We start from the raw sequence: 27,014 nt of genomic DNA, 5'->3' as shown, positions 1-27,014 counted from the left end.
ACGTTAAGTGAGGAGTTACTGTATTAGAGGATTGGATGAATGAGGTGAGACTATTCCAGCTATCTCAGTTCTAGATGAATTTGGTTCTATTTTTTGTACGGGGAGCATAGAGATCATAGGCAGCCTAACTGCTTGTGCTCTTCAGAATTCAGCTACCTAGTTTAAATTTAAAATATTTTAAAAAAATTCTTTGAGACACCCTGGCAAACATTTTCTGACTTTTGATGTTAGGCCCGGTTTCAGAAGTGCGGAGCACCCATAGCACCCATAACCTCAATGGGAACGTATCACTTCTGAAACGCTATTCACTTATTTAGGTGCCTAACTTCAGTATCCAAGTTTGGAAATTTTGACCCAAAGTTTTAAAAGGGTTTGTGGGATGGTGTTGGGTGAAAGACTTGAAGCAAATTAACTTAGGAAAGCTTGGAAGTGAGGCGCTCTAGGCACCTGTCTTCAAAATACAGTCTAATCTTCTGAAATATGAACAAATCTGGAGAGAGCAATGAGGTAAGGGTAACATCCTTTGTGTGTCCACTAGGTAAATGTCAGGGAAAAGACAGCAGGACTGTCAAGCGTTCAGTCCCTTACTAAGTCCCATATGCTGAGAATGTTAAATGACCAAGTTCGAAACACCAAGAGGACAGGGATCCACCAAGATCCCCATCTCCTACTATCCTTGGCCTACCACCATGACAATCCATCCTTCCTCCAGACGGAATCAATATTAGACACCTGTGAGTGGAGTTTCGACAAGTGCCACAAGGCCCTTACTTCCTTAAAGGGCCAATGGTGGTTGCTTCTGCAGCATTACCAGTACCTGACAGGTGAGAGGTGGGAAAGAGAACTGGATGTGTATAATTTTAAATATAGTTTTTGAAATTAAACTTGGCAAGTTCAGCTCTCAGGCTGGAGTTCTATGCATACTACATTGTAAAGTATTTCTGGAGCAATTTGAGAATAGGGTCAAAGACTAATGGCAGGATTGTCTCTTTATGCCAGTGTAGAAACTTTGTGGACTTACCTACAGGGCTGGTAGAAACTCTCTGGGAAGGTGGCCTGAATCCAGGAGCCTTGGAGTTATCAGGATGCACATTTTCTATGTGTCCAAGCACAGAGTTACTCAGAAAAGTAGACTGAACAGTAAAAGATGGGTCTGCTGCTGCTCGTGTGGAGAGTGGACAGTCTCCCCATCCTTGGTTGGCTGGCACCTGGTTGTTATCAAAAAGACTGCTAAAGTGATTGAAAAGCGTTGCTGGCCCAAACGTAGGCGGCAATGATTTGTTTGCTGGGTTAATGTGCATCTGAGAACCGTTCATAACATTCATGGCTGATGAAAGCTGCACTGCAGCAGGTGGACCTTGAGATGGCGTTAAAGGAACTGGATTTGTAACAAAAATAGACTGATGATCTTGATGTAAGTTTGCATTTGGTACCACTGAATAGAAAGAACCTCTAGGCTGCATTCTGTGAGAAACTCGAGGTGCTGGTACAGCTAACTGAGGTAAATTACTGTTGTCCTGACTATCTGCAGCAATTGATCTGGGTGAAGCTAAGCTTAATGGAGTGGGTTCTGAGCTAGATGAAAAAGGCATCGACACAGAAGAACTTATATCTGACATGCTGGTTGGCAGTATCTCATCTTGGACGTTATTTAGAGGTGCAGGGCTGCTAGACGGGTGAGTTTCTAGGACTCCTGGATTGCTGCTAGTGGATATATTGCAACTACTTGCAACCGAAGATGGTGCACACGTGTTTCCAGTAGGTTGGTCTGGTGTTGACACCTTCTCTTTGGGTGCTGAGATAGCTGAGAAAGAGTCCGTTTTAAGTGCAGAATGCTGTGTTTGTGGAACATTAGAGGGCAGAAATGCTGTGGGAACTTGCCCGTTGTTTGCAGGTGCAGAGGAAGCAGAAGGCAGAGCACTACACGTGCTTGTCACAGTTGAGATTGCTGTTGCCACCACACTTGTTTTCGGAACACAGGTGAACAACTGCTTTCTGACTGATGAGGGAGTCCGACTACTTGTTGCACACAGCGGTTGGGTGGAAGCAACTACAGAAGAGACAGTAATAGGACAACTAGCAGTAGCTAATCCAGTAGACTCTGTCTGTAAAATATTCCCATTCTGGTTACCTACACGACTTGAACTATTATGCTTTGGAGAGCTGTTTGTGCTGCTAGGGTTAACTGGTCTCACTGGGAATGGTCCCCAAGTGTTCGGCGAAGGTGAAAAAGTTCCTCCAAACTGCGCCATAGGTAAGCGAGGGTGCCGAATCTGTTGCATAGTTTGGGCAGCCAGCAAGGCAAAATGAGGGTGGGAATAAGCTAAGGGCAGAGACACTGGAAAAGAAGAACGCACATTTGCTGGAACATTCTTGTTTAATTTGTTAGTGGGCTGGAAAGTAGAAAGTGTCGATGACTGCGACGTGATAAGAGGTGGTGCGCCGAGCGGGAAGGAGTTTTTGTTGGAAGCAGCTGCGGTACTGACTCCAGATGAAAAGTTTGCATGAATTGATTTGGTGTTTGGAGCAGGTGTTCTTATATGAGTTTTAGGAATTAAGTCTTCCAGTTCCTTGGCAGGATCTTGAATAAGGGCACTGATGAGTTGCACTGCATACCTCGTTGATTCAGTACCGCCCCTGAAATTAAAAAAAAAGTATTAATCTTCTCTTTGGAATGGAATTCTCACTTTGTTGCACCACTTCTTGAACTAAACAATTTATTTTTCCTATATTAGTACAGTACTTGAATGGAACAGTCAAGAAGTTTTATTTCTTGATATTTGCTTATTTTATGGTTTAACTTTGTGTATCAGATTTTCAGCATGTCCTGCTGTCAGCAATTTATGCACTATACACTAGTGCCAAAGAGCCAATATGTTGTACCTTAAAGATAAGCAGACTTTGTAAGAAAAAAACTTGTACCAATTCAATTTACAATTATTTTGTTTCCATGTACCGTACCTTATTGTGATCATTCTCTCTCCATTCTTATCTTTTTGTTTGTCCACATCAATATGAGCACCAGTGACATCTTGAATTGCTGTGATGTTGCACCCACCTCTTCCCATTATTCTAGATACGACAGAAGCTGGGACAGATAATTTCTTAGACCTATATCACAAAGATTGCAAATTTGTGAAATCATTTTAGAGAAATTTAAAAAGTGCCAAAATCTGTTTTGTTTGGCAACTGAACATCCCAATATTTTTACATTTTAGGTCAGTAAGTGGTTTTCTGCTGGTATTGAATTCATTCTTTGGGGCCTCTCTAAAACTTCCCCACTGACATTACTTGTTATCCTGAGCACTTCTAAAGTTTCTTCAGAACACTTATTCAGCCAAGTATATCACATCATATAGATGCACATTATACAATATACATGCTGTTTTGGACATATAGTTCACCTTTGTCCTAAGCTGTACATTTTTAAAATGTAAGGGATATGAAATCCTAAGTGACTCTCCTACTTCACATTTTAATTAGTATCAAGCATCTTTGGATCACAGGGATTAGCCACTGGATACAAATTGCTTCTACTGGTATATAGCCAGACGGAAACTTTTCCAACATATTCACACTGATAATCTTTGAAATACCACCTGCTTGAGCAAGACTTTAAAGTCTGGGTCTTGAGCCAACATCCTGGGAGAATTAATGTCTCCTAGACCTCAAGTGAGAAACCACAAATGCGCTGGAAGATTGCCAGTGACCCTACGCAATGATTTATAGCAAGCAGGCCAACTGTGCAATTCAAGGGTCCAAAGGGATGCTGGAAGCCACTATGAAGACAGCACAGATTTTCAGAAGTACATTTATTTTTAGGCCATGACACTGCAACCCAAACATTCAATGGACTTATTAAATGAACTGCTAGGATTTTCAAATTCATATGGCATTGGTGGATCAGTGCAGGCATATGGCAATGGGAAGCCTTAGAACACCAGCTATGCTTGCATTCCAGACCCCAGCCAAGGTCCCTTTAGGCCACCCTTGCTCCCAGACTTCAAAGGCTGGACCTCTCAAACCCATACATGACTTTCAAGCTTAACAGTGGCATATTGCAATTTGTGAACTGTACAGTTAGAGTGAATTCCAAGGGGTTTCAGGAAGCACTGTGATGAAGGTTCAAGAATCTGAACAGAATATAGACTGTACATCTCTATGTTACTGCCAGCTTCACCTACATTTTAAGTTCAGTCATATTTAACATTTTAGATTATACTAGCAGCAAGAAATTAGGCAGGAAATGTTAAACATGTGTAATGTAAAATGGATAGTTTTTACACTTACCATCTGAAAATATTAACATTCTAATATGTCTCGTCTTTTAAGTTACTGGTCTCCTGCCATCCACAAAATTCACACTATCATCCCAATCTCCCCAAACAATGCTCTTAGAATACACACTATGCCCTCACCCCCAGCATTTCTCATGTTCCAATCCCCTCCCCTTTGGATCTGCATTAGTATAAAGACTTCTCTCTATTGGAGTTCCCAATCTCCCCCTCTCCATGACGAAGCTCCCTTCCTCATGTAGCTTCTAAGAGCTTTCCATATGATTCACAGGGACCCTAGTTGCATTCCAGTCTCCCTTACCCTCCTCAATCCACTCCCCGAAGTAAACCCCTAGCCACCCACTCAGACATCCTCACCACCGAGGAATTCATTCCTCAGACAAGCTCTAAATAGCACCCAGAACCAGACTCCTCACCCACCCTCTAATGCCTCCCTGCCCACCCACCAAGCTCATTGTTTTTTAGTTTGAAAAAAATGTCCCAAACAGTACCTTTTTGCTCCTGAACAGCAGCGCCCTCCTCTCTGCAGCTGAAATTGCTCAATTGGTGTTGGCTGCAGAGTGTTGCTAGGGGCAGGATCTTTCAAAACTCTGCCTACTTGCCTGTCAAGGGTAGAAGAGATCTTTTCATTGGTTATTTCTTTGATAGACATCCCTTCTACCCAATTGGGTGCTTTGAGGGAGTGGGAGTTAGGATAGTTCTTGGTCTTGGAATTCATAGATTCATAAATATTAAGGTCAGAAGGGACCATTATGATCATCTAGTCTGACCACCTGCACAACACAGGCCACAGAATCTCACCCACACACTCCTGCGATAAACCTCTCACCTATGTCTGAGCTATTGAAGTCTTCAAATCATGGTTTAAAAAGACTTCAAGAAGCAGAGAATCCTCTAGCAAGTGACCCGTGCCCCACGCTACAAAGGAAGGCAAAAAACCTCCAGGGCCTCTTCCAATCTGCCCTGGAGGAAAATTCCTTCTCGACCCCAAATATGGCGATCAGCCGAACCCTGAGCATATGGGCAAGATTCACCAGCCAGACTGTGGGATAGGCTTTAGGAGGTAATAAACATGTGCAACACCTAGTTACTTTGAAAAGGACACGTGGGTTGTTAAAAGGCTCTTAGACTATATGCGTGCTCTGCTACTCAGGGCAGGGCACAGCAAATTCTGGGCCAGGGTAGACATTTTGGGAGCACATTCCTTACTAAACAAATCTTGAGTTCTTAGGGTTATCAAAATCCACCATTTTAGGAAGAAATTTCTAGAACCCCAGCAGATCTGACAGAAACAGTAAAAGTAAAGCAAATGACTAAACTAGGAGACTTAAGAGACCTGTCTGGAGAGGTGTAGCAGCTTCAGGATCAATAGTGGGGTCTGTGCAGTGATGAGCTACCAAAATCTTAACAACCGGTTCCCTATAAAAAGTTCTGATTCAAGGGATGTGCCAAGAGGTGGAGGGGGTGGGGGTGTAATGGCAGGGAACAGATTGCACAGAGGCAAAAGGGGCTCGTTGCAGGGAGGGAGTGGCACAAGGGAGAAGTGGGCAGGAGGGGGTTGTTGCAAGGGGCTGGCAGGCGGGGGTGTGTATGTGCCAGGGGGTTGTTGCAGGGGGGTGAAGGTGGCAGGGAGGGGTTTGCACAAGGGAGGAGTGGGCAGGAGGGAGATGGCAGGTGGGTGGGTGGGGTCCCGAGGTTGATGCAGGGATGAAGGTGACTGTGGCTGGCAAGGGGGGGTTGCCGGGTGGAGGTTGCCCAGAGGCAAAAGTGGCAGGACAAGGTGGGTTGTTTGGGCAGGGGGTGCACAGGGGAGAAGGTAGCTGGTTGGTGTCACTGGCTGAGAGAGGGGTGCCTGGGTTTCTCCCACATACACCATTCCCCAGGCCAGTGACTGGCCCTGCCCACCCCCCGGTGCTCTGCGGGCCCGTGCGGCTCTCCGCGGCCCGGGTAGGAGGCTTGCAGGCGGAGTAGACACCCAGCTTCTCCGCCCGAAGAGCAGAGCGCAGCTGTGTCTTCTTCCCTGCACCGCGGCTGAGCTGGGCACCCCGCTGCCCCCGGGGCTCTCAACGGCAGCCAGTCCCCACACGCTGCGGGCTGAGCTGGGCTCCCCGCTACCCCTGGGGCTCATAGCGGTAGCTGCCGCTGAGAGCCCCAGGGGCAACCTGACTTGGCCCGCAGCACAGGCAAGGCGGCGCAGCTGCTAGCGCTAGACCCTCCCCTTCCCTGCTCAGCCGCCGGCTGCTCCCCTGGGGGGAGGGACTGGCCACGCCACTGACAGCCCCTCTGGAGCTGGGAGGCAAGGAGCAGCAGCAGCGTTGTGCTCCACTGTTTCTAAAAAATTTGGGGGTCACCGCTTTTTGGCGCCCCCAAACAGTTGGTGCCCTAGGCGGCTGCCTAGTCTGCCTAGTGGTTGCACCAGCCCTGCCCAACAGACCCTGCCCCGGAACTCCCACACCCTACCCAACCCCGCCCCCCCCACCCCGTTCCCTGACCGCTCCCCCAGAACCTCTGCCCCCTCCAACTGCTCCCTGCCCCTTATCCAACCCTTCCTCCCAGCCCCAGCCTGGCCCCCTTACCATGCTGCTCAGGGAAGCATGACGGATGCTGTGCGGCCCCCTGGAGCTCGCAGCCCTACCCCCTTACCATGCTGCTCAAAGCGGCAGGAGCTGTAGAGCTGCCCAGGAGCGGTCCAGAGCGCTGGCAGCGCGGTATACTGAGGCTCTGCGAGAGGGGGGAGGCGCCGGGGGAGCCTCCCAGGCCGGGAGCTCAGGGAGCCGTAACAATTTTTACCAACCAGTTCTAAAACTGGTTCAAAATTTAACAACTGGTTTGCGCGAACCGGCTCCAGCTCACCACTGGGTCTGTGTGCAGCCCTGGTAAAGGTAGCTATCTGCCTTTTTACAGTTTCATGCCTTCACAACTCACCAAGTTTGGGGGTGGGGGGGAGAGGGAAAAATCTATGACTATCATACACACCTCATAAAAGGGAACAATATTTATGAACATACACAATCACCAAAGTACGGGAAAATCGCACATTTTAATTGGTGTGAACTGATGAGGTCGGAACTTATCTTAGATTTTAATTGCATAGATTTTTCATTTGCTAAAAAAAGACAGCTTCCCCATAACTCAAACTTCAAGTCCTCTCTAAAACAGTGTTCCATGTACACAAGCTAAAAGATGCTCTAAAAAGGACATTTAGTCAAAATCCTGCATTTCAGAATGTGAGACGCTAAGTCAGGGCTAAATGCAAAAATTTAGGATTTATGTTTTCATGCTTATCTCACTTCAATAAAGTGAGTAAAAAAAAGGTAGAAAATTTAAACAATTTCCAGGTACATATAGACAGAACGAATGACTAAAATACGGCCACAAACCACCCAATGTAACAAAATTATGTACATTTTCAAGGAAAAGGAAGAAGCTGCCATTTCAAAAGCCGAAGCTCTTGAACTATATAACCATGCTTCTAAGTCTATTTTAGGATCATGAATGAGTTGGAGCAGAATCAGCAGCCAGAATGTGGGTCAACATAATAAGCACCATGTCTCAGTCCGTTGTCCACCTCCCTGTGGATCTTCATTGACACCCACCAATCTTTGAGGGATCCCATGTGAAACTGAAGTGTGACAGAGCTTTTGCTGCTGTATTCCTTTTTTACCAATGGAGTGTTGGCTTATTCCTCGCCACTTAAAGAAGAGCTAGAATAAACTCCCCCTCCCTGCAGGTGTTTCCTTCTGATTAGAGTCAGGCCCTGGGAAGGATCCCACTCCTACTGTAAAATACTGATCCCATGTTTGGCTTTTTGAATTGTAATTACCACCCATAATGATTGTCATTTGTTTGCAAAGCACTGCAAGCACAAAGGAAGAAGGGCTTTTATAAATCATTACAGTCACGCTAACTCTGCTGAATGTTCTGTGTAAGTACACAGTTTATAAATCAAAAAAAGTCTATACATAATTTGAAAACACAGAATTAAAAGCCATTACCTTCTAACCACTTCTTTCCAGCCTTCTTCTCTTTTCTGACCTCTTTTTGGACTAGTAAGGTTCAGCTTTATGTTTGGAGAGGTCAGAGGCAGGGACACAGATTTATAACTTGCTGATAATGAATTGGGATTAGCGTCACCTTCAAGTCTGGGAACAGATATGTATTGATTACAGACTATAAAATAAAAGTAGTTAAAGTAGTTGCAAAGCATAAATTTTAACAGATTAGACAAAACTATCAATTAAAACAGTTCTCAATTTTTTTTTCATTCTCAATGCCCCTATTTAGACCACAGCTTCTGCAATATGAGTGCCGTCAATGCCAATTAGTGTATTTTGTGTGGTTAACATGTTCACAGGAACTGGACTGAACCTCCAACTTATTTTACACAGGCTACTGAGGAGCCATTGGATTGTTTTGACTTTCAGTCATGTCCAACTGGTCCAGAATCAAAACTAACCAAAGCAGAATTCTTGGATCCCAGCACCACAGGGTGAGGAGATTGACCAGATTCTGTAAAATCTAAGCAGCAGTAAACAGATTCACAATGGGACAGACCAAGCAGCAGTCATGAGAGGGCAGGGTAGAGTAACTGAAGACTCACCTTGTTTGTATTTTTGAAGCTGAGGTGCTTGTCTTTTCTTCCTGAGAAGGGAGCAGTAATGAGGCATATCCCCTATCACCAGAAGGATTTGTATCCATAGTGAAGTTCAACTCCTGGCTTTTACCTCCACTGCTACTCTCGCTATTGCAATCTGTGCTATCCAGGTTATCAGAATCGCTATTCCCACCTGCACCACCACCTCTTGGCTCTCCATTTATTTTATTTTTATCTGCTTTTTGCTGTGCTAGAGATATATGCTGATCTGGCAAAATTATCTGCACATTTTGAGGAGTGTCCTTCGTTTTGTTCTTTTTATTTTTCCTATTCGTGCTAGGGGTTGTTACCACATTGGCTCTCTTTTTCCCGAAGACATTTGTGAAAGTAGCTGATGTTGCAGAGATTCCAATTGTGGTTGTAGTGGTTGCGCTCGGAGGCTCTATAGGAACTTCTTGCTCCACTGGGGAAAAAAAAGTCAATATACAACATAAAACATTTAATATGAAAAAAGTCTTACTTGATAAGGAAATTACAACTAAAGTTACATTTGTGTTAGCTGTCACTAGAGTAAGGAATTCAGCCATTCTAGTGATTTAAAAAATCCTAGATTTGACGTGTGGTTGAGGGGATACGATGGTAACAACAGAACTAGTTTCACTGGGAACAATGACAGTTGCATGGGAAACTAATGCAGAGCAGGAGCTCTGAAACACTGCAGTGACATAAAAGGCCAGACAATTAAACTCAGCAAGAGCTTTCATTTCTTCAAGGATGAAATATTTCACCCTCCCTGAGGGGAAATTAGACATTTTAAAAATCTAAGTCAAGTCAGGTTTTAAAAAGATCATTCCTGCTCAAATCTTTCACGATTAGCACAGAACAAGCACTAAAATCTGCACTATCTGCACTAAAATACCAAAATAAGTTATTTAGGGTACAAAACAATGCCTAGGAAGCCTAAAATTTTAAAAGCTATACTTCCATGATTTTTGCTCTGTACACCAACGCTACTCCTGCTATAGTGAGCATTGTAGACAGAACCAATTGATATAGTCAGCCTGCCATTAAGACTTCCTCAAAAATACAAAATTTGAGACATGTACACACACTACACATACAAAAATCTCCATTCTATCATTAGTACAGATGTGCATTTTCATAGTGGAAGGCGTTTAACAATGGCAGAATATACTTTACTCCTGTGGGAATTCTGTGTAAAAAAATAAAAATTCTGTGCACAATATTTTAAAGTTCTACAACTTTTATTTGTCAGTAACTAAATGTGGAGGCTCCGGCATGGCAGTGGGGAAGCACATGCCACTAGCTGCATGGAGATCGGAGATCACCCTGTAGCCAGCCACCTGGGGACACAGACTCGGTGGTGAGGTTGCTCCTGATGCTGACACAGCACAAGGGCTGGGCCTGCCCCAGAAACACCCTGAGGCCCTGTCCCTCTGTGCCAGGTGCATGAGGTGTGGGCAAGTAGGCTCAGCCCAGCAGGATCCAAGTGTGGAGTGGCTTAGTGTGTGGGGGATTCAGGTGTGGGGGTAAGAGAGTTCTGTGTGGGACAATGTGGGTTCAGGTGGCTTACGGTAGGAGTTGACGCGGGGGGATCTGGATGCACAGGGGCTTGTTGTGGGGTGAAGGTGGTTGGGGCTCGGTGGGGGGGTCTGGGTGAAGGCATTGGGGTTCTGGATGCAGAGGTTAGGCTCGGCAGGATGGGAGGTTCTGTGTGTGTGTGTGTGTGTGTGAGGGTCTGGGGGGCTCATTGGGGTGGTCCAGGTATAGAGGGGTGGGGCTGGTCAGGGTGGGGGCCTGGGTGCAGCTAGCTGGGGTTCAGTGGGTGGGTGTCTAGGTGAAGGGGGCTCATCGGGGGGTCACCTCTGGATGCAGAAGGTGAAACTCGGGGGGAAGGGGGGGGCCTGAATGCACAGAGGAGCAGCTGTCCGCACAGTGAGCCCTGTGGCTGAGGAGCGATAGGGGCAGGACATAGGGGGGCAGGGGGGGAGGGCCATGCGCAGAACTTCCTGCAGCTGGGGGAGATTTCTGGAGGTGGGTCTGACTCTGCCATAAACCTGGCCCTGGCCACTTGTTGCAGAGGAAGAGCAAGTCCCATCCTCTCCAGCCCAGCCAGGATTAGCAGCGGAGTCCAGCGCAGCATAGGAGCCACCAGGGCATTCCCAGCCCCTGCCGGATCCTCCTAGTGCCTGAAACAACATGCCTGCACTGCTGTGGAAGAGCACATGATCGCTCTTGGCCTTCCCTTTGCTTTCCTGTCAGAAAGTCATTTTTCTGCAGGGAAGCAAAGAAATCTGCAGGGGACATGAATTCTGCACATGTGCAGTAGTGCAGAATTCCCCCAAGAGTAATACTTTCTTAAACATTTTAAATGTTTATTTTCTACATTGAGTTCTTGCAGATATGTAGGAAGAATCCTTCACCAAGAAGGATTTAGAAACATTTATACAATCCAACAAGTGCTTTCCCGCCACAGAATAGTAGAAACATTAGATATTCTTCACCTTCATCATCATTCTCCTCTTCATCATCATCTTCTTGCAGCTCTAAAGTTTCCTTAGGTTTGTTTTCCTCATCTTCCTCTTGTTTTCTTTTTTGCTCCTCTTTCTTCTTCTTTCTCTTTTCCTTTCTCTTTTCTCTCTTAGCTGCAAGAGCCTGTTTTCTGCTCTCTTCTCTTGACTATGGGAAAAGCATTAATATGTAGTTCTACCATGCATTAATACCAAAGATTAATATTCTCTTATGTTTACAAATTCAGGGCTTCAATGGAAAAAATGTCTGAGGGGTAGATAATCAAGAAAAATTCTGTTATGACCTGAATCATTATGCAGAAAAGCCATGATAATGACAGAAGAATGAACAGAAATTAAACAGAAGTAGTGGACTAGATGGAACTGCAGTTTTCAAAATAAGACTTATCAAGGAAAAAGAAAGAAATCAGTCACCAAGCTGCATGCAACCAGAATGACAGAGATGTGTGTTAAAACAAATTTAGTATATATTTTAATGAGATGTCACTGTAATCTTGCATTATCTCAGACTAAATTGCAAAAAATTGTTGAAAAACCTGAGCTAGTGAAAGAATTTCAGCAGCAACCATAACATCTTTCACTCAGAAGGCTCACAAAGTACTTTATGTGCTACATATAGCTATCATATTATCAGTTGCTGAAATATAGTTACTTCTTGGGTACAATGAGGCAGTTAGTACCAACAACACTAAACTGTAGGTTAGCAGATGAAGTGAAAAATAACTAAATGAAATTTAATGCGACAGAAGGAGGCTAAAGATAATTAGTAAAAATGGAATTTGGTAAAACTTCTCTCTTGTGAAAAATAACATGGTGAGTTAATTATTGTAAAGAGTCAAAACCTCCACTTTCACCGTCCTGCACAAAAAAAGTCCCTTTAGCAGCCCAGCACCCCATAATGCTATTCTGGGCACTGCAGCATTATCAAATGGATGACTGTTACTTATTGACTCAGTCACTGATTGCACTACTTTGCAGCACATGGGGATGGGAGTAATTCTTTCGAAGTCTCATATCCAGCTGAACTCTGTTTAACTGATCTGACAGCTCAAAGGTCTGCTTTAAGATAAGTCATAGAACAAGCTGATATTGTTTTATATATATTAACAGTTTTAACTGAAGACACTTTCTTCATGTTTTCACATTCTGCATCCAACTAAAGTACAGAGTAATGCAAAATGCTGGCAAACAGCTTAATTAACCAAAAAAGTAACAAGCCTAAAATTTCCTAAAAGGAACTAATGGGAGTAGTAATGGACACAAACGAGTTCCAACTTGTTGCCTATGGAGGTCAGAAGGGCTGGATGGTGGGTGGGGCTGTCCAGCATTGGATATTCTGAAGTAGGAGTGCAAGAACATCCAGGTTGCACACTGCAGCCCCAAGAGAGAGACTACTATTCAAACAGAGCTGAGCTTGTGCACTTGGGGCACATGCACCTTCTATAATGGAGATTCACACAGGCAATGAATGAAAAATAGAATATTTCATCATTATAGTATACGCTAGCTGCAGCCAGGCAGAGATGCCAAATCCACTGAATTGTGACATGTAAATAAGACTTCAATTTTGGTTTTTAATTTTTTTGTTAATTTAATGGGAATTTATCGGTGTATAGTCAACATTTTTTAGAAACGGTGATAATTGTAAAAACAACAAACAAAGGGCAACAGTGGCATGGGGGGGTGCCTGGTCCTCACAGCATGCAGAGGTACTCGCTACATAGCAGCTGAAGAAGCCTTCCAGCTCCCTGCCCTTCTTACTCCCCACTGTGCAGAGGAAGCAGATGAGCCACACTGAAGGGCGGGGGGGGGGGGGGGGGGCAGGGGGAGGGAAGGGATGTTAGGAGGAGAGTGGAAGGCTGCACCCTGTGAGTACTGATCTCCCCTGGCTGGCCAGAGCCCCTCCTGAGCTCAGTCCTGGACCAGTGCTGAAGGGCAGGGATAAGGAGGGGGCTCTGTCTGGCAGGGGGGGCCAGCATTCAGGGTGTGCATCCTTCTGCTCCCTGCAGGCCTGCTGCCATAGAGGTCAGGTGGTCTTGGCTGCCAGGCCCCCTGGTCCCTGCCTGAAAAATTCTCGGGTACCAAAAAAGCCAAAGTTGGGTGGAAAAAAAAAATCAGTACAACCAAAGGGGTTTCTATAAGCCACCTTTTGGGTTAATTATCTATTTACTGACATATCCCCAAATCCTCCTTTTATATTTAAAAACATCATTAATTTATATTTTGTAGCAGTTACAAATTTGAAGTAGGGAAAACCTGTAAGTTTACACACATCTGAAAGAAAAAGTTGCCATATGCAGATGCAGTAGCCAAGAACTAACCTAAGATGACAGATTTCGCCACTCACCTTTTCCAGGTCAAGCTCCTTCAGCAGGATACTTGCGTTCTTATTTGCTTCTGCAGCTTGCTGGTCTTTAGCCTTCACAATTGTCTCCACACACTGGTGACACTTCTTCAGTAGTTCCTGAAGAATAAGAGTTATTTTATTAAAACAATCCTGAAAATCTGAAGTTAATTATTGCAGCTTGCTCTTAAAGGGTATGATTAGAAGTACCAGTGAGCCAGACATACAACTAACTTGCTAGCAAGTTAAAGCAGTATGGGCTGGATGAATGGACTATAAGGTGGATAGAAAGCTGGCTAGATTGTTGGGCTCAACGGGTAGTGATCAATGGCTCCATGTCTAGCTGGCAGCTGGTATCAAGCGGAGTGCCCCAAGGGTCGGTCCTGGGGCCAGTTTTGTTCAATATATTCATTAATGATCTGGAGAATGGCGTGGACTGCACCCTCAGCAAGTTTGCAAATTACACTAAACTGGGAGGAGTGGTAGATACGCTGGAGGGTAGGGATAGGATACAGAGGGACCTAGACACATTAGAGGATTGGGCCAAAAGAAATCTGATGAGGTTCAACAAAGACAAGTGCAGAGTCCTGCACTTAGGACGGAAGAATCCCATGCATTGCTACAGACTAGGGACCGAATGGCTAGGTAGCAGTTCTGCAGAAAAGGACCTAGGGGTTACAGTGGACGAGAAGCTGGATATGAGTCAACAGTGTGCCCTGGTTGCCAAGAAGGCTAACGGCATTTTGGGCTGTATAAGTAGGGACATTGCCAGCAGATTGAGGGATGTGATCGCTCCCCTCTATTCGACATTGGTGAGGCCTCATCTGGAGTACTGTGTCCAGTTTTGGGCACCACACTACAAGAAGGATGTGGAAAAATTGGAGAGAGTCCAGCGGAGGGCAACAAAAATGATTAGGGGGCTGGAACACATGACTTATGAGGAGAGGCTGAGGGAACTGGGATTGTTTAGTCTGCGGAAGAGAAGAACGAGGGGGGATCTGATAGCTGCTTTCAACTACCTGAAAGGGGGTTCCAAAGAGGATGGATCTAGACTGTTCTCAGTGGTAGCAGATGACAGAACAAGGAGTAATGGTCTCAAGTTGCAGTCGGGGAGGTTTAGGTTGGATATTAGGAAAAACATTTTCACTAGGAGAGTGGTGAAGCACTGGAATGCGTTACTTAGGGAGGTGGTGGAATCTCCTCCCCTGGAGGTTTTTAAGGTCAGGCTTGACAAAGCCCTAGCTGAGATAACTTAGTTGGGGATTGATCCTGCTTTGAGCAGGGGGTTGGACTAGATGACCTCCTGAGGTCCCTGCCAACCCTGATAGTCTATGATTCTATGATACTCCAATATGCTAAGATACAGAGTGCTAACATTTGTAAAGTAGCTTTTTTTAAAAGACAGTTTTGCAATAAAGAAAGCACATTACCCAAACTGGGAGGAATAAAGTTTCATGAACATCTGAAAAGTTCCTCTAATAGGTATGAAGTGTTTTTAAAATTAGGAATAAATTCATGTTAATTTGGTCCCCGTTCCTTCATTACTTTAGTATTTAAAAAACTGTCCTAAAAACCAAGAATAAAATTGAATTAAAGAAGTTTTGCTGTTGGCCTTTCCCCTTAATTCTCTACTGTTCTGAAGTAGAAAGAAGAATAACTAAGTTACATATGACTCACTTTGATAGAGAGTGACAGAATAGTTGGCTGTAACCTGACTTTTGAAAGTTTTTCATTTTTCTATAACTAGATTTGTTAACATTATTTTAATCTGATTTAAGAGAAAAAAGTGATGAACCCATGATGGAAAGATTTAAATAAGTTGCGGTATAAAAACTGAAATAATTTTATATTTTATTCTTGTTACATTTATATATGTATTTTAAGATTCCACAAAGAAATTTTTTAGCTCCAGAATTTTAAGAGTTAAAGATAGGCATTTCACATATGCTCAGAAAGAAGCAGCTGGTGGTGCTCTGGGCAAGACAAAGGCCACATAACAAATAGTGGGAAGAGAAAGTTTCACATAGTAGTAATAAAGCTCAATTATCCATTCAGTCTTTAAATGGCCTTGGATCTACCATTTGGGCACCAAACTTTTAATATGAAACAACATGTTAACAACATTCAAAACGTGTGGTTTCAATTTTATATAACTTGTTAAGACCTGGGTATGGTCACCTACATATTTTTAAATATCCTTAAAGCATTAAGTCAACTCTCAAAAAGTGAATTAAACTCACCTTGTCAGTTATGGTTGCTATATATCGCATGCACTCAATGTCTGAAGGAAACTGGTTAACTTCTTTCACAAGGTACTGAACTACTTTCACATGACCCTGTAAAATGAAATAAATAAAATAAAATTAGTGTCCTATAAATATGAAAGTGAGCGGATAGCAATTTTAGCTGACATGACAGTTATAAAGCTAACATCTGAAATGGTAATTTAAAATAAAATGTTGCGAAGTACCAAAACATCTATTAGTGTTTGTAAAGTACTGACAATGAGCTTAGTGGTGTACAAAACAGTAGCAAAGATAGTCCCTTCCCCAAATAGCTTCCAGTCTAAAAGATAAAGGACAAGACATGTTCGGAGAGATTTTCTTTTTTTTTTTTAAATTAATTTAATAAGCTCAATTTTTGAGAGCATGGGGGATGCGTCTGTGTCAAACTACATACTCCGTTTTGCATTGGGGCTCTACTTTGTGTTGTAGCCTCCTTTGTGGATTAATAAATAAGAATATCACTTAACTCTTATAACACACTTCTCATTAGAAGATCTCAAAACACTTTACAAAGGAGGCAGGCACTTAGTCCCGTTTTATGGACGGGGAAATTGCAGCACTCCATTGAAATGACTTATCCAGGTCAATGCCTGAGTGAAAATAGAACTGAGGTCTCCTGAGTCCCAGTTCAGTGTTCTGTCCACAGAGTCACACTGCCTCCAATTTGTAAAAGGGGCTTAATACCTAGAGGAAAGATTATGCTTGAGAAGCTATGACAGAGCAATCTAGGGCCAACAGCATTGAATGACTCTCCCATACTAGAACAATGGGTTTTCCCCATTAACAGGGCCATTGACTTTGAATCTGTCTCTACACAGAAGCTGATGGGGAGGGGGCTGGAGCCTGGAACTCCCCTGTCTGAAGCAAATGGGGAAAGAGAGGGACATAGGTGGTGACTCCGTGGGTGCTCCAGAGCTGGAGTACTCATGGGGAAAAAAATGGTGGGTGCTGAGCACCCACCGGTAGCCCACCCATCAACTTCCCTCCACGCCCTCCCATCCCCACCCACCGGCAGGTCCTGTGGATCAGCATCTCCCCGCACCTCCCACCTGCTGCAATCAGCTGTTTTGTGGCACGCAGGAGGCTGGGCAGGGGGAGGAGTGAGGACGTGGCACTCTGGGCAGGGGGTGGAACTGGGTAGGAAGAAGCAGGACAGGGGTGAAGTGGGGCCGGGGCAGAGTCGGGGGTTGAGCACCCCCTGGCACTTTGGAAAGTCAGCGCCTGGGCACACATGGCTGACATACAGAAAAAGGAGTGTTTCTCTGAGTCAAAGGGGTGACCACCACCACATCCAAGACCACCTGGCTAAGGAGGAGGGAAGATATGCCTAGCCTATGGATGCTTACCAAATCCAGGACTCTCAGACAGGGTGATATCAGCCCTAGGACAACTGCATTCAGGTTTGTGTGTTAGTTGTGAAAGACTTGCAACTCTCTACTGTGCTGTGTTAGGAGTAAATTATCTGTGCTTAAGCAATTGACCTCCAGAGGTCCCTTCCAACTCTGATATTCTACGAATTCTTTTGCTAAGCTTGTGTTCCTCCTTGCTTTCCTGCCATGTTTTTCTGGAAGAGTTTAACAAGAAACCAGAGCTCCCATAGCCAGGTGGACTCTGGGGTAACATGTCTAAGCTACTAGGCTGTGGTACTGGTACCAGGGTCTAAGGCAGCTGGAATGCAGAGTCCCACTGCTCAAGAAGCATGCTGGCCACGGAGTCTGTATTGGGGAGTGTGCTCTGATGAATACACAAAACTGAAGCAGGTCACCCCTCAAAAGTCAGGTGTGTTGAGCCATATTTTAGCCCTCTACTGAAACAGTGATTTAAACTCTTCAGAATATACTTACCTTAAAAATGTGTTTTATTCCTGACACTTTCAAGACTACCCATTTCAATTTAAAATGGTTTTTGAAAGTATTCAGTGCTGAAACATGAGATCAAAGTTTGCCTTATTAACTTACCTTACGAAATGCTGACATAAGAGGTGTAATTTTCCGGTTATCTGCCGCATCCACATCAGCTCCTGCCTGCACAAGTAACTGCACTACATCAAAGTGACCACCATTAGCTGCCAACCAGAGTGGTGTGTTTCCTTTCTTGTTACGAACATCAATATGTGCTCCCCTAAAAAAGACAAATGTAGGTCAGAGGGCACATGTCTGACATATAGAAAAGGTTACTAAAAAAATATGGATGTTCAAACTGAACTTAAGTTCGTATTTGCCATCACTGACAAATCTTCAGTGGTGAGTTGGAAAACTAAAAACTTATGCTGGGAAATCCTTTGCTATTTAAGTTATAGCATAAACTAAAAAGACACTTAGATGCATAGAGTAAAACAGAGCTATGAACTTATCTCTCCCATCTACATTAATCTCTAAATCAGAGTCAAGCAATTATTTAAACACAGAATTTAAGCTCTATTCCTCATCTCTGAAATTCTATCCATAGAGGGACTATGACAGAACAAGTGTGTTACTGATGAAATAAGAAATAACCCACCGATTAATCAGGAGCTCACAGAACTTGTAATGGCCTTTGTCTGCTGCAATTGTTAAAGCTGTGTCTCTTGAGGAAGGCACAGGTGGAGCATTGACATCTGCTCCTTTATCAAGGAGAACTCTTCCAACCTCTGCATACCCTCCAGAAGCAGCTTCCATCAAAGGGGTAAGACCAGTCTGTTTGAAAAAAAAAAAAAAAAATAGTTACAAAATATGCAATTGATGCAAAATATAGTCTGGGTGTGCCTTCAAGGGTTTCAGCACTTAAAAACCAGGCCTCTTATTTATGGATTTAGGAGTCTAACTCCAGGCAAACTTTTTAAAATCTTGGCCTTAGGCTTTACAGTGGACCAGACAAATGGATGACAAAACCCCATCAGATATTAATCCCAACAGCAAAAGCTTGCAATTAACAAAAGTATCCCTTAAACCGGAGGGAAAAAAGGTCCAAATGCAAACAGGGAGCATTCAGCACAGAAGGGAGTCAAACAAGTGGCTCCATGCCACCTTTGGATTCCCTTTGGCACTGAGGCTGTCCTGATATCAGTCGAGTTCCCAGCTCAGGATGTTCTAATTTAGACCAGTTGCCAACATCCCCAAGTGGTTATTGCAGAAGCTGGGCACAAGAGTACACTGGCCACATACCCTTTTCCCAGTCACATTTCCAGCACAAGCAGCTAGGAAAGGGGGCATAGAAGATACTAAACCTGCAGCTCTAGGGTTTACCAAAAATTCCCCTGTGCTGGTGAAATCCAAGTGTCAGCCTACACTGACTTTTGGACTGCTTTGTGACAGGAATGAGGCACAAAACTGTTCCAGTGTACTGAAAAATGGGGCCCACAGAATGTCCTAGAAATAGGAACTCTCAGTATTTAAACCATGGGTTCTATATTAAGACCACAGTTTTCACCTAAAAGAGATGAAAGTCTTAATCTAAACCATTTTTGTTGAGTGCATATAATAGCAAGCTGTATCTGTGCATCATTGTCAAAATATAAACAATATTACATTCCTTTTCTGCTTTATGGACTATTCCCATGTGTTCTGTTAATGAACATTAGTCATGTTAACCTTGAAATTTATAATCTCATGATCTTTAAAGACCAAAAATAGTCAGGACCTATTTTGCTTCCCATTCAGAAAGTATCAATTAGCTGTTTTGGAAAAAGTAGATGAATGCCATTAGTAAGTAATCAAATTTGTTTTTCACATGTAATGATTATTTCACAGTTTATGAAAAAAAGTTTGATACTCTGACAGAAGCTGGAACATAGACTGGGTATTATCTTTAGCACACGAGCTTTTGTTTATAAATGTTCTGAATGTGCTGATTTCCAGGCTAAGAATAATGAGGTTTTGGTAAAGTGTTATGCTTTACAGTTCCTTGTGAGTGGTAGAGATTTCTTAAAGAACATTTTGAGATGCTTTGAACAAGAGTGATCAAATATATGGCCATCAATTCTATGGGATTGCTTTTAAATCAGTGAAGTAAACATTGGCAAATGAGCTCAAAGATTTATATTAAAAGAGAAACTTCAAGGAAGCTGACAAATCATAAAGAGATCCACTTGCCCGAAATAAATCTGAAGAGAAAGCTTGTCCTTATGCTTACCTTGGCCCTATGTTCAACATTGGCTTTCCTATCCAATAGGAGACTGACCACCTCTGCTCGGCCCTGGAAACAGGCCAGAGTGAGGGCTGTATTTCTATTGGTCTCAATTTGAGCGTTAATATCAGAACCCATATCAAGCAAGAGTTTCACCGCAGGTACATGGCCATTCATAGCAGCCAACATCAGAGGAGAAATGCCTAGCTTACTCCCAGTCCTAAAGAGAGAGAAAATAATTAACTACAGATCACAGAACAAGATGAATCCTCTTAGAACCCAAGTACATATCAACATTTTATAGTAAAGTACACATACTGAGCTAAAATATTAGTAATTCAAAACAGATTATTGAAAACCAGCAGGATATGGGAAATTTGCAGTTTAAAACCTACTAAGAGAACGTGTTCTTTTAGAAGAAATAGGTTTTGCTAAAGTCTGTATTTGTACTAATTCTAAGCCATTTAGATAATAAAAAGTTAACAGGGCCTGCATCTAAATCAGAAAGACATCTACACAAGTCCACATTTCAACCTATTTTGATGATACAAAATAAGTTAACTTTCCTTCAATACATGAACACAGGTTGCTTAATAGACAACAAATCTATGTGTTTTAGTTCTTCCTTTTATGGGCCCCAGAGCCACTGAAATGTAAAAGCTTCAAAAGAACACGTGCTCCATTGTGAGCTTTGGCTGGTTCCCTTATTTAGTTCAACTGGAAACAAAGTGCTAGATCCCAATATGGAGAAAAGGAGTACGTACACAGGGTCATATGCCACACTAATGCGGGCACAAGAGCAACCTAAACACTTAGGGATTTTTTTTTTTTTTGGGTGGCAGGAGATCACCTATAGCAGCTTCCCTAAAGGTATCCATTCAGAAAAAGCATAACATTTCAACAGTGCAAACTTAGCAGGGAGATTTGAAAGCACTCCAAGCTCCAAATTATGCCTTGATATAAAACCAACGGTGGAACATCTGTCCAACACTGCACTTTGTCTATGACATGGAGAGTATGTTACCTTGAATTAATTTCTGCTCCAGCATTAAGCAGGATCTTAATGATGTTGACATATCCCCCAGATGCAGCAAGGCTTAGCGGTGTATAGTCAGACACGTTCCTATGCTCTTTATTTGCTCCCCGGGCCAGCAGCAAGTCAACTACCTGAAATGTACAGCATGAAAAAAAAGTGTGAAAGACACACTGGGCCTTAATTTTCTGCTACTTCCTGGATAATGGCTAACACACATTCAAAACTTTAAGTGTATTAACAGTTTCCACGGACAGCAGGCAGGCTAGCGAGTGATGAGGTTACCCTGTAGGATCTTTAATTTTACCTATTCACTGTTTAAAGCCAGCAGTTAATCCTATTCATAAAACAGTCTGTGTGGGTTGTGCCAATGCAGCACTTTTCCTCCACAAGGATTACTTTACCGAACTGAAGTTACAAGCCGTTAAGGGAATCTATTTCTCTGAATGGAGGTCTGAGATTTAGGACATATCCTGTTCTTAGGAAGTCTGATATAGTTGAAGTTTGTAAGGGTTTCCCTTGTGGTGCCTCCCACAGCTTGAATGAAAAAGTGAATCCTAAGCCAATTTTGATTATGTTTGTGTTGCACAATCTTTCCAACAAAAAGTATAAGTATGTCCAAATCATGATGAAAGTTAAAGGAAGGTGAGGGAATGGCGGAGGAAGGGCATTTCTCCCACTCATGCCTCCCCTTTACAAGTCTCCTCATTTTCTTGCCAATTACTACATTTATCATCTCCTGCAATCATGGCATTTTTCATGTGCGCATTTGTGCTACTACAGTTTCCCGTATTTTCTTCCAAGCTTCCCTACCTTTGACATCATAAGCAGGTAAGGCTGAACATCTTAGAAGCAAAAGTGAAAAACTCAATTGTCTTTTAAAAAGTAGTTCTACCTTCTGTGCGTCAGCTCTACATTGCATCTACTTACAAGTCGAAATGGAAATTACTGCTAGTCTAGTGTTAGTGTTCTAGAAAGCTGTGTATGTGTAAGACAAGTTTAGTTTCTGGTCCTGATCTCACTCTGAGTTGGAGTACCGCAAAGAATGCCTCTTCGCTTACTATGGGGGTGGAGAGGCTGCAAGATAGGACCGACTTGGTACCCTGAATTACTTTATAGCCTTTTTCCTCCCCCATCCAACTGAGGATTTTCACAGACTATATTACAAGAGAAAATTGGATAGAAGGATGGCTCCAATCTGTAGTGAAGGGCTGCAATGGTGAGGCTGTATAAATAAGGCAAAGTTAATTCCCTTGTCTTCTCCTGGGACAAGAGAGGGTCTAAAATCAGCTACCAATTCCTGAAGTTTAAAGACTCTTTGTAAAATGAAAACGTTAATTTAAGGGTAAAGAACAAGAAATGAACGCAGTAATTTACACATCAACTCAAAACCCATAGAAGAAATAGTAAGCAAGATATTTGTACCTCTTGGCGTCCACCAGAGCATGCCAGTGAAAGTGGAGTGTCCTTTGTGCGCTCGGACTGTGCTTCTATATCTCCACCTTTGTCTAAAAGAATTTCCACTACACCAACATGTCCAGCAGTTGCAGCCAGAATAAGTGGTGTAAAACCTAATCCAAAAAGAATCACAATTAGAAGCATCTCTGAAAAACTCAAAATATAATTAATAGCAAGCAGGAAAGTATGTATGAATGGATTAATTCAACAAATACCTGGCTCAAATATCAGAATGATCATCCATAGATGGGGCCCTACCAAATTCATGGCCATGAAAAACGTGTCACGGACCGTGAAATTGGTCTTGTGTGCGCTTTTACCTTATACTATAGAGATTTCACAAGGGGGAGACGAGTGTTTCTCAAATTGGGTGTCCTGACCCAAAAGGGAGTTGCGGGGGGGTGGGGGGGGTCACAAGGTTATTTTAGGGGGTCACGGTATTGTTACCCTTACTTCTGTGCGGCCGCCTTCAGAGCTGGGCAGCTGGAGAGTGGTGGCTGCTGGGTGAGGGTCCAGCTCTACAGGCAGCAACATAGAAGTAAGGGTGGCAATACCATACCATGCCATCCTTACTTCTGTGCTGATGCTGGCTGCAGCTCTACCTTCAGAGCTGGACTCCCGGCCAGCAGCCGCTGCTCTTCAGCTGCCTAGCACCACCACCAGCAGCAGCACAGAAGGGTAGCAATACTGCAACCCCTCCACAACTCCTTTTTGGGTCAGGAAACCTACAATTACAACACTGTGAAATTTCAGATTTAAATAGCTGAAATAACAAAATTTACAATTTTTTAAATCCTATGACCATGACATTGACCAAAATGGACCATGAACTTGGTAGGGCCCTATCCACAGACAAAAAGATGAATTCCAAATATATCCCAATAGAGTCTTAGGGTACTGTATTATAGCACATTGCCAACTCTGCTATTATTGAGGTTGAGAAGAGCTTTGTCTGAAGGCTGACTCTTCTAAGAGCTCTAAAATCCACATTCTTACTCAGTGTCTTATAACTTGCTGTGCCCCATGGGGATGGTGGTCACTGCTAGTGGCCCAAATTTGGGGTCATTTAAAAACAAGGAGTTCCTCAGATACAGCCCCCAAGACAAACATTGCACAGTCAACATTCCTATACCTTTAGTGCATGACACTCACTGCCGCTTTTGGGGGAGCAATACTGAAAAATGGTATTAAAGGAAGAGTTTGGCTCCCTATAACAGTATATGCTAAAAACACTCATGAGACAAATAAATTGAAATGCACACATGCAGCAAGCCTCAACAAGAGGGTTTGCAGCCAGCACACTGTCACGGAAATTTGTTGGTTCAAAGAGATGTGCTGTAATCACAGTCTTAGCTACCCTCATGTACTGTGAATGCAAACCCTTCCCTTGGTTGAAAGCTGAGAATGATCTGTGGCACACTGCTACTAGCCATCCCTGTTAAGAGGTTGGTTTTTGTTTTTTACTTTTGGGAAATGTGCACCTATTAATTTGTACAGCTAGTTTAGAAGGAGCTTTAACTATTTTCTGAGAGATAATACATTACACACGCTCTATGCAGATACCCAATAATGGCAGCTGGGCATGTTGCTACTTTTCCACACTGGGTATTAGCATAGCTGTGCACCAGCACTGATCAGTCAATTAGCATTGATTAACCAGAGGGAAGATGAAAGACAGTTAGGATTATATAATCATGTTTCCTGAACAAGGGACCTGTGTGTGCTTTTCATCAAGGCACATGTTCCTGATAAACAGCTTACTAACGTGAGGCGCTCATAATATTGTTAGATTCTTGTAACATTTTTTTTGGTGCACAGCTAGGGAAATATGGAACAGTGGGGTCAGAGCAGTGAAGGAGAATGGGTTTGTGGGACCAATGCTGGTGTTGTGGGGGCTGGGAGAGCAAGGAAGGGGCATACGTTAGGATAGGTTGTAGGGGAAGGGAAAAGATTTGTGGCAGAGAAAGGGGGCCTGTCAATACTATATTCTCCTCTCTTGCGCATGTGCACAAGGATCTGGGGGCCCCAATACTTCTCAGAGGGTTTGAATGGCTCTGCAAGACCCCCCACATGAAAGCTGGGATCTGAAGACTCTGAGCTGCTCTCCCAACTACTCTGTGTGTGCGCACCAGGATGTGAGGACACACTGCCCTTTGGGGAGGTTAGGGCCTGAGCCCCGTTCCCGCGCACACCTGTGTGAGCTGGCATCTAGAGAAGCCCTGCCCCTCTGGGTGGGAAACACAGTAGGCATGCTCGAAGCACACAGTACTGGGACCAGAGTGAGGAGCTGAGAATGGGCATGCTTCACACACAGCACAGGCTCACAAGCACAGATGCGGAGGTTGGAAGGGGAGGGAGGGAATGAACACCCATTGAGATGAATGGAGCACTCAACCCCATTTTAACATGAACTTTGAGCTCAAATTGTAGGGTTTTTTTTTGAAGCTTACCCTTCTTGTCTCTGTGTTCAATATTGGCACCTCGTGCTATCAATACAGACACAAGCTCTTCATGACCTCCTGCACACGCAAGGGTCAGTGCCGTGTCGTGATTACTCTCCGTCTTCATGGTGGGGAGAAAAAGAAATTGACATTTGTAAATGGGAAGTGTTTTTAGCACAGAACATGGTCAACTTTTTAAAAACACATTACTGCTAGACTGACATTTTATTTTAAATTTTAAAACAAGTCAGTGTAAAGCAGATAAATCTGAAGCCAAATTACTTACATGTGCATCAATATCAACTGAAGGATACATGGGGAGGACAGACTGAGAGCCAACATTGCTTGGTGTCTGTGTACAGGGCTCGGGTGTAGGGGATTCCGTAGTGTGTGAGGAACTAGTGGAGCCAGTGGGCACTCTGCTATTCACCGCTGAAAAACATCATTAACACTGTTATTTCACTCTTGAGAATTGAGCACTTTCCATGGAAAAAAAATACCGTATTATAGAATCTTAATACTATAAGAATGCATTTTCTAAAAAATGTTTAGCTTTAAATGTCTCTGAAAAAACTATGCCACTTAATGTAGTTTGTAGAACATAATGCAAGTGTCACATTCAAACTGTGTTTAGGTCAAAAAGCTTATTTTAATAGATTAGTCTGCAAATGATTTCTCCGCATACAACCATGAAGATAATAAATTATCTAATATTGTAACCTCGGCAGTGACACTTCAAGGTTCAAACAATAGTAAAGGATTTATGATAAAAGCATAATCTAAAAGTTAGGAAACAAGGAATAAATCAGAACTATTTCATATAAAGTTCAGTAAGCACTTTCATTAATTTTCTAGGTAAGACAACTAAAGCATGAAGAGTAAAAGTGAGTTCCAAAAATAATTCTGGTACAACAAATTAACAACAGAGGGAAAAATAGGAAGATGGCATTCTGGGCACATAGACGAGTTAAGTATTTCCTTTCCCTAAAATTGTGTGTGCTGTCACCCAGATTTTCACGACAGGGCTGCAAGATTCCATCTCCACTTAAAGACTGTTAAACACATACAAATAGTGAGATTTTATTTTTTAAATTTTTCACAATTTGAATTGAGGTTCGTAACTAAGAATTATCTATATTTACATACAGAGCTAAAATTAAAAGACTAGGAACAACAAGCAGAAAGGCCAGAAACATCATTATGAGTATTTTCTAGGGTCAGAGCTCAGCCTTAGCCTCACAGCACACTGATGGATCATCAGTGCATGGTATTTTTGGAGGAAAGATCCAAACAAATTAGAAGGGGTCTGAAAGGAAGGCTCCCTAATGGCCTTGTTTCTAGATTAAAAATTTTAATACCCTTTATTATAATATCTATAATATAAGATCTAGAGAATAAAAAACTAGTATGAAAACCACATCTGGACATCAAAATTTCTGTATTGTATGCTAATTGCTCTGGCCAGTTAGAGTAACAATTGATTTGTTCTAACCAGTAAGAGTGCAAAATTAACCCAAAGCATGTAATGTTGCTCCAGAAATACTATGAAAGCAATTATAATGACAAAGGTTCATGATGAATTCAGGTGGGGAATAAGCAGAAGGAATATTTTTTTTTCAGTGCCAATATTCTCTGTAGTAATGGAAGAGAAACAAAAATGTGATAAGAATGGTTTCTAAACAGAAACTTCAGTAGTTTTACCATGAACAGTTTTTCACTAATGGAAAGGATTTAAAATTAAACCACTGAATGAAAATAGAGAGTATCAATTAATGATACAGAATAAAAATTAAATTACTGGAAAGATCTTAGTAAGATCAGAAATAGGACACACCCATCATTTAGTCAGAATACATTCTGATGTTTGGTTATAGGTATATGAAATACAAATGATATGTTCATAAGTGC

General features: G+C 42.9%; 1 protein-coding gene across 12 annotated transcripts in view; it reads right to left on the bottom strand.

Annotated features, from left to right (window-relative positions):
• LOC102931004 (ankyrin repeat and KH domain-containing protein 1) overlaps nucleotides 1-27,014 on the bottom strand; it is a 205,053-nt gene that overhangs the window by 13,727 nt on the left and 164,312 nt on the right. For all 12 annotated transcript variants that reach the window (XM_037907203.2, XM_037907206.2, XM_043521542.1 and 9 more), the window contains 15 exons: nucleotides 25,393-25,538; nucleotides 25,116-25,227; nucleotides 22,633-22,778; nucleotides 21,199-21,341; nucleotides 20,181-20,394; nucleotides 18,570-18,745; nucleotides 18,029-18,191; nucleotides 16,026-16,121; nucleotides 13,789-13,905; nucleotides 11,415-11,589; nucleotides 8,896-9,352; nucleotides 8,291-8,437; nucleotides 4,787-4,897; nucleotides 2,962-3,111; nucleotides 1,022-2,637 (listed from right to left, as the gene is read on the bottom strand). In XM_037907203.2, coding sequence (XP_037763131.1) covers nucleotides 1,022-2,637; nucleotides 2,962-3,111; nucleotides 4,787-4,897; nucleotides 8,291-8,437; nucleotides 8,896-9,352; nucleotides 11,415-11,589; nucleotides 13,789-13,905; nucleotides 16,026-16,121; nucleotides 18,029-18,191; nucleotides 18,570-18,745; nucleotides 20,181-20,394; nucleotides 21,199-21,341; nucleotides 22,633-22,778; nucleotides 25,116-25,227; nucleotides 25,393-25,538 — 3,969 coding nt within the window. The remainder of the gene's footprint in view (nucleotides 1-1,021; nucleotides 2,638-2,961; nucleotides 3,112-4,786; nucleotides 4,898-8,290; nucleotides 8,438-8,895; nucleotides 9,353-11,414; nucleotides 11,590-13,788; nucleotides 13,906-16,025; nucleotides 16,122-18,028; nucleotides 18,192-18,569; nucleotides 18,746-20,180; nucleotides 20,395-21,198; nucleotides 21,342-22,632; nucleotides 22,779-25,115; nucleotides 25,228-25,392; nucleotides 25,539-27,014) is intronic.

Source organism: Chelonia mydas, chromosome 8, assembly GCF_015237465.2.
Source record: "Chelonia mydas isolate rCheMyd1 chromosome 8, rCheMyd1.pri.v2, whole genome shotgun sequence".
Classification (NCBI taxonomy): Eukaryota; Metazoa; Chordata; order Testudines; family Cheloniidae; genus Chelonia; species Chelonia mydas.
The sequence above is the reverse complement of the archived record's forward strand: the minus strand, read 5'-3'. Positions and strand labels throughout refer to the sequence as shown.